This window comes from Ichthyophthirius multifiliis, assembly GCF_000220395.1.
Source record: "Ichthyophthirius multifiliis unplaced genomic scaffold scaff_1120509251389, whole genome shotgun sequence".
In the NCBI taxonomy this organism is placed as follows: domain Eukaryota; phylum Ciliophora; class Oligohymenophorea; order Hymenostomatida; genus Ichthyophthirius; species Ichthyophthirius multifiliis.
Window position 1 is genome coordinate 3,170 of NW_004085921.1, and position 10,647 is coordinate 13,816.

The following is a 10,647-nucleotide window of genomic DNA, read 5'->3' on the forward strand; positions in this document are numbered from 1 at the left end:
AACCAAAAAATATAAATTAACTTGACTTTTAAGAAATAATTTCACATCTCCTAATTTATGAAATAATAACAATAGATATTTTATATATTTCTGATTAGTCTTTTATTTTACTTATTGATTAAAGTATGTTTAAAAGCCGAATAATCGCAAAAGTATATAAAGATTAAAATTAAGATGCTATAATATGTGCTTTGAAAGAATTTTAGAGGATAAAATAAGAATAGAATTTAAACAATTTAGTATAAATCCATGAGTTGATAATACATAATAATTATTTAATAATTTTATAGAATTTCTATGAAAATGGAAATTTAAATAATTTAAAACTTAAAGAATTTTCAGAAAAAGAATTATTAAAAATAACTTTAAAAATTATACAAACAGTTTTTTTTTTACACTAAAATAATATTAATCACGACGGTTTAAAAAAAGAAAACATTTTGTTTGACTAAAATAATGAACCTTTTATTGCAGATTTTTCGTTAAATAAATTTTCTGAATAATAAAATATTAATGTTAAAGATAATATATAATTAGGAAATCTTTTCATGGAAATTTATTAAAATTAAAACTAAATTTAAAATGAATTTCTTTTATTATAAAAAGAAGAAATTTCTTTGAAATAAATAATTTTAAAATTATAAAATATTTATTAAAAAATTGATATATAATAATAAATGGAAGAATATAAATATAAGAAACAATAAAATTTTAATTAAAATATTAATAGAAACATATATTAAAATATTAATTAAAATATTAATACAAATATAAGTACGAATATTAGTACAAATATTAATACAAGTAATAATAATAATAATAATAATAATAATAATAATAATAATACTAATTCATAATATTAATATTAATTAAATTATTCTTAATATTAGAATAATTAATAAAATGTAAACCAAAATTTCTAAATCCAAATATCATAAAGTTATATTTAACCACCTGAAAATCCTCAAGACATAATACCTAATTAATATCCAAAAGAAGGTAAAGGTACCATAAACTACATAAACGGCAGTTACTATTAAGGAGAATGGTCAGACTATAAATATCATGGCGAAGGAATTCGTTATTATGTAAATGGATCATCCTATTCTGGTTAATGGAACATGGGTAAAAAACATGGAAAAGGTAAAGCTTATTATTGTAATGGAAGTTATTATTAAGGTGAATGGAAAAATGATTTATATGATGGAAACGGAATTAAAAATTATGTGAATGGAAGTAAATACTAAGGAGAATGGAAATAAGGTAAAAGACATGGATTTGGTAATTTTATTAATATTTTAGGATAAAGTACATAAGGAAAATGGAATGATGATAATTTCGAGGGACAGAATTGAATATTATAATATATATAGATATATAAATATATATATATATATATATATATATATTTATATAAACATTTATATATATAACTTTATATTTATATTTACATATATTTTTTTTTTTTTTCTTCAGTCTTATTTTTTAAAATTTTATAATAATATATCCATTTTATCAAGACTTTTTTAAAATAGATTATTATCGTCTTTTTGCGATTTATTTTCTTCTGTTTGTTTTAGAAGTTCTATATATAGTTGTTTATATTGATTTTCTGTGTTTTTTCTAATTTTCTTTTAAATCTTCTTATTATGGTTATATTTGATTATTGTGTAGCTATTAATTTTGTTATATTTAGTTTATATTTACTTCTTCTTTTTTTCTTCTTCTTCTTATTTTTCTTCTTTTTCTTTTTATTATTTAAAATATTTTATTTTGAAAGATTTATTAGATAATCACTTTCATTTATTTAATTTTTTAATTCATTTATTGTTTCTATAATATTATTTTAAGTATTTACGATATTTTCTTTTAAAGGATTTTGCTCGTTTTTTTGAAACTTTAAAATTTAGATAGGTATTTTTGTTCTAATTCTTTTTGTTTTTATAAAAACTTTATATTAGTATCTTCTCTGATTTATCTATAAGTTTTCTTTTCTTCTTTTTATAAACTTTCGCTATCTTTTTTTAAAATATTATTAATTTCTTCCAAAAAATCTTCAATTTCTTTATTATTTTCTTCATTTATCGAATTTTCGAATGAATTTTAATTTAAATTTTCATTTAAAAAAGAACAATTTATATTATTTTCCAAATCTAAAGATTTCTTTCTTTCAAAATTTTAATTTTTCGAATTATTTAAAGAAAAAGCCCTTTATTTATTTTCCATTTATTATATTTTTACATCTATTTCTTCCTATATATAATTTTATTTTTCTTTCTCAATTTTATATAAAGCTTTTTTAGGTAAAGGAATTAATTAAGAATTAGTAAAATAATCTTAATTTATTATTTATATGAAATCCGGTTCTTAAAAAGTACTATTTTTAAATCTATTTAAATTTTAAAGTATTTAAATATTATATAAATTTATTTCTTTTTCCTTGTTTAATTATTGATTATCTTACAAAACATTTCTTTTCAATAAAATCTTATTTAAATGATTTTCTTTTGATTTTTCTCTTAAAATAATTAAATTTTTTAGATTATGGTATTCGTCTTCGTTTTTAGATTAAATCTATATAAATAAGTATAAATAAAAATCTATATATATATATATATATATATATATATATATATATTTATTTATATTTTTTTTTTTTTTATTTAATTATTGCCAAATATTAATTATAATTTTTACATTTTTTTATAATTAATTTATCTATTTATCAAACAATTTATTTTTGAATTCTTAATATTCCTTAAAATAATTAATTTCGTTTTTATTTTTTTCATTAATATTAGTATTTTATTATAAATTAGTATTTTTTTAATCGTTTAAATTAGGAATTTTTTACTCGTTTAAATTAGTATTTATTAATTATAAAAGATTAGAATTTTTTCTCTCATTTAAATTAGAATTTATTTCGTTTAAATTAATATTTTTTTATGATTAAAAATTATCATTTTATTGTTTTTCGAAATTTTTTTATAGAAAAATTTCCAGTTTTTATTATTCTTCGATTTCCTTTTATTTTTCCAATTACTTATTCATTTATTTTTATTAAATTTAATCATTTAAAGCTTTTTAGTATTCCAAAATTTACTTTTATTTATTAGATATTTCACCTTCTCCATAATTTTCAATATTTAAAATACCAAATTTTTTCTAAGAATTTTAATGAAAAATCTCATCTTTTTATTATTAAAAAATTAAAATCTAAACTTTGTCTTTTTTATTATTTAATTTATCCCTTTCTTTTTTTTATTAGACTTGTAAAGATAAAATATGTTAATATTCTTCTTTTGTTTTAGGTTTTTTCTTTAAAAGTTATTCAAATACATCTTTTTAAGGCTAGTTTTAATATTTTGGATAAAATTAAGATAATTAGATATATTTTATAAATTATTATTAATATTTGTTTATATGATATTTTATCCAGAATGAAAAAATATAGACATTTAAATATTATAAGAAAAAATAAATAAATTTATATAGAAAAAATTTATTATTAGATTAATAAAAATTTAATTTTGATTATATATTAAAAATACGTACTTTTATTATATTAAAAAATATGTAATTATTATAAAAAATAAAAATTAAATTAAATAAAAAAAATATATATATATATATATATATATATTAATATTTTTATATTTATATATTTACAAATATATTAATAATTTATACATTTAATATTATATTTTTAATTTTTATAATATTTTTTTATACATATATATTTTAAATTTTTTTATTTAATATTCATATTAATAACATAAATATAATAATATTAATATATATAGTAAAAAACATATAAATATTTTTTAATTATATGATATTAGTAATATATAATATAAAAATCAAATAAAAATAAATTATCTATTTATATAATATAAATTTATATATTCATTTTTATTTATGAATCAAAAAGATTCTAAATTGTAGGAAAATATTAACGATGACAGTTAAAAAAACTTAGAAACACCTCTGCTTACTAATTAGCAAGAACCCCTATCTACTTATTCATTATACTCCAATGAAAATAATCATCCCATTTTAAAAAACTTTAGAAGTAACACTATAGGTACAAGCCTAATGAATGACCGTCGTGGATACTCTAAAATTGTTGAGAACTCCATTATAATGTCTAATGAAGACAGTAAATACAATACAATAATAAAACGAACTGAAACTTGTGAAGAACCTATAGATATATTTCTCACATGTACCTATGAAGATGGCGAACCTACTAAAAGAGATGCTTTAACAGTCTATAATTCCGATATTTTATCAAAACCAAATTATCATAAAAACGAGAATGGTGAATAAATACTATCATATTAACCTTTTGATGAAAAAATGGATATAAGTAATTTTTAGTTTTTGTTTTTTTTAATAAAATAAAAAAATAATAAAAAAGTGATAAAGTATTATAAAAATTAAATGAAAATCATGGAATGGCCTATTACTATTCAAAAAATAATGGAATAGTTGAATTAAATGAATGTAAAGAGAAATAAAATATTAAAAACAACAAAATATAAATGATAATTTGTGTCACAATGTACGCAGAAAAACGTAATTTTCTAGAAAATACACTAATTCATATCTAAAACAATCTCGAGGAGTTCAAAAAGCATGGAGTTTCAAATTAATAAATAGTCGTGGTAGTTCTTTAAGATGGAATAATGAAAATGAAACAAGAAACAGTTGATTTCTATAGTTAAATAGATGATGGATTATAGAGAGAGTAATATCTTCAAAATAGAATTAATTTAATTAAAGATTAGATAAAATAAAAAACAGCTGCGTAATTATCTTTAAATAATGGACTTCCGAATACTATACCGACAAGAATAGCTTTATTATATCAAAATTAAATACAATATTAATCTTATTAGTAAAATGAAGAAAATTAATTTAATGAAAATTCGTCTCATTTAAATGTATTTACACTTTTCAAACATTTGAACGCTAAAAAATTATCATCACATATGTGGTTTTTTGAAGGCTTTTGTAGATAATTTAAACCGAAATATTGTGCACTAGTAGATGTTGGAACATTAGTAATATATTATAAATATAAATATAAATATAAATAATAAATATAAATATAAATATAAATATAAATATAATTTATATATTTTTAAATTTTTTCATAAACTTATTTAGCCTGCTAAAGATGGTCTTGTTAAGTTTTATATGGCTATGGAAGGAAATAAAAATATTGGTGGTGTTTGCGGTTTTTTAGGTTTAGAAGAGCCTCATAAAGTGAATAATAAAGATTAAACTTTAAGAGAAAATGAAGCAAATAGAAAGAAAATTGAAAAGACTTAAAATTTGATAAACAAAGAAAAATAACTTAAATAAATATAGTTCGAATAATAACAAAATGAAAATAATTAAAAAGACTAATTTTTATACTAAAAATATTTATAAAAAAAACGAAAATCAAATACTAGAAATGTACTTTTATTATAATTTTTTTTTTTTCTTCCAATAATGTTGATAATTTATATAACTAAATTCATTTCATTTCTATTATTTAAATTTTTAAATTTATTATGGTATATTATATAAAATATATTTCTTGGCTACATGAAATTTGCCAATCTAAAAAAAGCCTAACTTTATGAATATACTACTGCACATATGATAGATAAAAACTTTGAATCTCTACTTGGATTTCTACACGTATTACCTGGTGCATGGTCTGGATATAGGTATAATATAAATATATATATATATATATATAAATAGATATACTATATAGATATTAAGCATTAAAAATGGCTTAAGAACATAAAGAAAATTTATTATAAAAAAATATTTAAAATAACTATTAAATCCGACAAAAATGGAAGGTACATATAGTGAAGCTAATATGTTTTTAGCAGAAGATAGAGTTTTATGTTTAGGTATATATTGCTAACCTAGTGCGTCTTATAAGTAAATACAAAGACTATATAATATATAAATACATAAATAAAGATTAAAATATATACCAGACGCAGTAGCGAAAACTGATCCAGTGGACAAATTTGAAGAATTTGTTAATTAAAGAAGAAGATGGATAAATAGCAGTTGGTTTGCTTTAAATTATGTATTAAAAAAATACTACTATAATTGTTAAGAAAGTAATCATTCGGAATTCGAAAAAAGCGTTAGTTTACCTTTTAATATGCTTTTTGCGAAAATAGGTAAGTTTAATACTTATTTTATACCTGCTTTTTATCTTTTTGTGGCTATTTCAAGTAGTTATTAATTTATAACTCCTTAATTTACATAAGGGTATATATTTATACCAAAAGATTAGAGTAAATAATCATTATATAAATGTACAGATTAGTATGATGAATTTGAAGTTATAAGAAGAACATGCTTAAAAGATATGAAAAATAATTGTTATATGGCTTGTTCAGTTACGAATGCTGCTAAGTATATATAATAAATATATAATAAAAAAAAATATAAAATATATAATAAATAATAAAAATAAATAAATAAAAATGTATATTTAAAAATATAAATATATATATATAATATATATATATTTATATATATATATATATATATATAAATTTATATATTTATATATTATTATTATAAATAATATTATTTTTACTTTACTTTATTTTTTTAAAGTTTTTTTTTTCTTGCACTTAATTTTATACCAGCTATTTTTATTGTGTGTATTATTATTACTATTTTCGCTAGTCTTACCTTTAAAATTAAAGATTCATCTGTTTCTGATAATGATTAATAGAAAATATCTAATTTAGAAGATAAATTTTTGAATGATTAAATTGAATTATAAACTTTTATTTAATAAAGAAATGAAATTCTTTAAAACTATGTAATATTTTTTATTTATACCTATATTAATATTTTAAATAATTTTAAAATAAGTAATTATAAGAATATACGAATAATATATTTAAAACATTATCCGCAATTATATCTTTTATAGTTAAAAAAAAAAAAAAAAATATATAATAAAACTTTAAAATAGAGTTTATTAGTATATGCTATAGTAATAATGTCAGTAATATTTAATATATTCAACACTAGCTGGGGAATTGAAAAAGGCTTTAAAAAATTACCTTAAGGACTTTTAAGATTTGTCTAAGTAATGGTTTTAATTAATTTCGGAACCTTTTTTTAGTACTTATTTTCCATTTATTCTAACCTCGTTTAATTTTTGATATTCTAGTATCTTTTATAAGCTATAATTTATATCAGCCTATATATAATCATATATTATTAATTTTTGCTTTTTGTAATATTGACGATGTAACATGGGGAACAAAAGGCAATAATATATATATATATTAATTACTTTTTTATTTTTTTTTCATATAAATATAAAGTTTATAATAATAAACTAAATATATAGTAATAGTATATATATATGTATATAATCGATTTTCATATAAATAATATTAAAAAAGGTATAATAAATTAAGATAAAGAAAACGATGAGTTTTATTAAGAAAAAATAAAATTTGTGTCCAAATGGTTACTTTCAAATGCCTTTTTTTTATTAGTTTTAATCACTGCGAATATATTCTCTTCTAGTGTTCCATGGGTGACATTAGTTATAGGAACTTATGCAAGTACATACATGTTAATAAAGAGTATATGTAAATATTTATTTTATTTATTTAGTTTATTTTATTCATTAAGTTGCCATAATTAATTAATTGAAATATTTCTTATATGAAAAATGGGCATATAAAATACAAATGTATAAAAGAAAAAAATAAACATTGAATTTGCTAAAAAAGTAGACTAAGATTTTAACGATTTCAAGTTAAATTAAACTAATAAATCTCGCCTAAATGAAGCCGAACGTTAATAATACTTATCTTTTGATTAAAATAATATACTAGGGTCATTAGTTAATCATTCACTTTCTAAAGATAGTTCCCGTCATGATATTGTAAGTGTACGTATTTCTAAAAAATAGATAGTTTATCCTTCTTCTTTATAATAAAATGATAAAATCGCCTCTTTATCTCCTAAAATAGGGAATACATTTAAATTTGGTTAAAACTGAAAAAAATAAATATATATATATATATATATATATATATATATATATTTATTTTTAATATATAAATTAAATCATATTTTTTTTTAATCTTCAATCTTAATCACTATTATTTTCTGAACTATTATCATCATCATTATTATAGTTTTTCCTTATTTATTATCTTCTTTCTTATATCATTTTCGATAAATATTCCTATAAACATTATTCGTCTTCCTTTTTAACTTCAACATTTAAATTAAGCTTATTTTAATCCATACTTGGGTCGTATTTCTTAAGTTAAAATTATCCTTTTCTAATTTCCTCTAGCATATTTTATTTATTACCGACCTAATCTTTCGAAAACTAATTTTTTTTAACTCCATCCAATATATTTATCTTAGGTTCTTCCTTTATATTAAGTTTAGGAGGTTCTGGTATATTCAATTTAGGAGGTTCTGGTATATTCAATTTAGGAGGTTCTGGTATATTCGATTTCGAGGGTTCTGGTATATTTAAATTTTAAGGAGGTACTGATATATTTGATGTTCTTGGCTAGTAATTACTTTCTAGTATATTATTATTAGTAATATTAGGGTTAATTTATAAATTATTATTATTTTATTATTAAGATCTTTACATTTAGGAAGTTTTAACGGCCATAGAAGTTCTAATATATACTGGATCATTTTAATAATTTTATAATAAATTCATAATATAAGGTGCAACTTCTCCATTTTTAAGATCATTCTATGTAATTCCTGCACCTTTAAATATAGTTTACATTTAAGGAGATATAGACTAATAGTTAAAAGTATTAGTTTCTAGATTATATTATACTGAAACTTCCTAAATAACCTATTATGGTTTCGATATTTTTTCGGAATTTAATTATTCGTCCTATGTACTTCCTTTAACGAAATAATTATAAACATTTTTAATTCCTTTTCGAATTCCGAAAATTCCTTCGTATTAACTTTCCTATTGTTTTAATTTCTTTTTATAAAAATCTTCTTCCGCCTTTATACAAGAATTCATTAATTTACATGAAAATTCTATTGCCTCATTTTCGTTTATAAATTAAATTCCAATAAATCCTGATAAGTATTCGAAATAATAAAAGGTAGAAGTCTATGCCGTTATATATTTATTAAAATCTATATATAGTTCACATTCGAATATTACTGTATGTAAATTTTCTATATCAAACATTCTCAAAAAAGGTGTAGATTATTATTCCCGATCCCATATAAAACATAATAGACCTTATAAATTTGAATATCTCCAGTTTCTTAAAGGCTCAGAAGTATATATTTGGGCTATTGTACAGGCTAAAATTGTTTGCTTTTAGCCAATCATTCCTTAGAGTAATTTTTTTACATCATTAGAGATAAGAGACATGTCCTTTTATTTTTTTTATTTTTTTTGTTAAATATATATATATATATATATTAAAGTTTTTTATTTATTTTTTAATATTCTTATTTATTTTCTTCTTTCTATTTTTTGTTAACTATATATTTTTTTTATTTTTTTTTTATTTTATAAATTACTTTATTAAGTTTTACATAGATAAATATAAAAAAAAAAAGAAAAAAAAAAAAAATAAAAAAATTTTTTAGATATAAAAAAATAAGAAAAAAAAAAAAAAAAAAAATATTTTTTAGATCATAAAAATACATTAAACTTAAATTAATATTTATAATTAAATAAAAAGAGTGATGTATTTATAATTAAATTTATTTATATTTTAGCAAAAACAAAGAAAAAACATTATTTTATAATTTCAAAAGGCTCTCTCTCTATTTTTTATTAATAGATTATAAATAATTATTATTAATTTTAAGTTTATATATATAATGCATATTAATATACATTAAATTAATCTTTTTATATACATATTATTTTAAAAGTTATTTATTAATTTCAAAAAAAATGATAAATTGACTTCCGAAATATTAACGAATCGATAAAGCCTATTAAACATTCCTAAAAAAAGTATTATTTTCTTTATATAAATATTTAGTATGATTGTCAAATTGAAAATATTTTATTTTCCAAAATTAAATATTTGCAAATAAATGGAGGCTATTTTTTATCATATAACATATAAAACAAAACAAAAAAGCCTTATTAATTATATAGATATATAAATATATATTAAAGATTTATTAAAAATATATAAGCTTATTCAAATATATTTAAAGTTAAATTTAATTTTTATATGTATTTTTATTTTTAATTTAATTATAATATTGATATTATTAATTTTTATAATAATATTCTATATTATTCTTTTCTTTTATATATATAAATTATCACTCTTTTAAATTATATTTTTTTTCTTTATTTTCTTTTTTTTCTTATTTTTCATATATTTCTTATTTTTCTTTTTTTTCTTTTTTTTCTTTTTTTTCTTTTTTATCTTTCTTATAATTCTTATCTTTCTTTTATTTTTTTAATTCTTTTTTTTCTTTTTTTATTAATAATTCTTATAACTGAACTTCTTTTTTTCCTTTATATTTTTTGATTTATTATTTCTTATCATAAATATCGTCAAATAACTAATAAAATAAATATATATAAATATATATATAAATAATATATATTTATAT

The 10,647-nt window shown here is 17.7% G+C and overlaps 1 protein-coding gene across 1 annotated transcript, besides 33 other annotated features; it reads left to right on the plus strand. All coding sequences in view use genetic code 6, as the record gives it.

Moving 5' to 3' along the window:
* Positions 1–704: 704 nt before the first annotated feature.
* Positions 705–764: a microsatellite.
* Positions 705–804: a microsatellite.
* Positions 707–865: a microsatellite.
* Positions 719–804: a microsatellite.
* Positions 806–870: a microsatellite.
* Positions 871–1,355: 485 nt separating this feature from the next.
* Positions 1,356–1,432: a microsatellite.
* Positions 1,364–1,457: a microsatellite.
* Positions 1,375–1,447: a microsatellite.
* A 253-nt stretch (positions 1,458–1,710) lies between the features above and the next one.
* Positions 1,711–1,750: a microsatellite.
* A 631-nt stretch (positions 1,751–2,381) lies between these two features.
* Positions 2,382–2,415: a microsatellite.
* Positions 2,416–2,601: 186 nt separating this feature from the next.
* Positions 2,602–2,648: a microsatellite.
* A 132-nt stretch (positions 2,649–2,780) lies between these two features.
* Positions 2,781–2,829: a microsatellite.
* Positions 2,812–2,872: a microsatellite.
* A 633-nt stretch (positions 2,873–3,505) lies between these two features.
* Positions 3,506–3,587: a microsatellite.
* A 30-nt stretch (positions 3,588–3,617) lies between these two features.
* Positions 3,618–3,665: a microsatellite.
* Positions 3,619–3,724: a microsatellite.
* Positions 3,640–3,713: a microsatellite.
* Positions 3,725–3,918: 194 nt separating the features above from the next.
* Positions 3,919–7,294, plus strand: IMG5_193390 (hypothetical protein; the record flags this gene model as incomplete). Its single annotated transcript, XM_004025011.1, is given in 6 exon segments — positions 3,919–4,369; positions 4,381–5,066; positions 5,173–5,723; positions 5,800–6,438; positions 6,646–6,856; positions 6,910–7,294. The coding sequence occupies 6 exon segments, from the start codon at positions 3,919–3,921 to the stop codon at positions 7,081–7,083; spliced, it is 2,712 nt and encodes a 903-aa protein (XP_004025060.1). The 3' UTR covers positions 7,084–7,294.
* Positions 5,076–5,135: a microsatellite.
* Positions 5,725–5,777: a microsatellite.
* Positions 6,441–6,551: a microsatellite.
* Positions 6,447–6,511: a microsatellite.
* Positions 6,524–6,598: a microsatellite.
* Positions 6,530–6,608: a microsatellite.
* A 356-nt stretch (positions 7,295–7,650) lies between the features above and the next one.
* Positions 7,651–7,688: a microsatellite.
* Positions 7,689–8,068: 380 nt separating this feature from the next.
* Positions 8,069–8,104: a microsatellite.
* A 342-nt stretch (positions 8,105–8,446) lies between these two features.
* Positions 8,447–8,575: a microsatellite.
* Positions 8,576–9,608: 1,033 nt separating this feature from the next.
* Positions 9,609–9,709: a microsatellite.
* Positions 9,613–9,646: a microsatellite.
* A 659-nt stretch (positions 9,710–10,368) lies between the features above and the next one.
* Positions 10,369–10,513: a microsatellite.
* Positions 10,382–10,512: a microsatellite.
* Positions 10,420–10,526: a microsatellite.
* Positions 10,475–10,514: a microsatellite.
* An 82-nt stretch (positions 10,527–10,608) lies between the features above and the next one.
* Positions 10,609–10,640: a microsatellite.
* Positions 10,641–10,647: the final 7 nt, after the last annotated feature.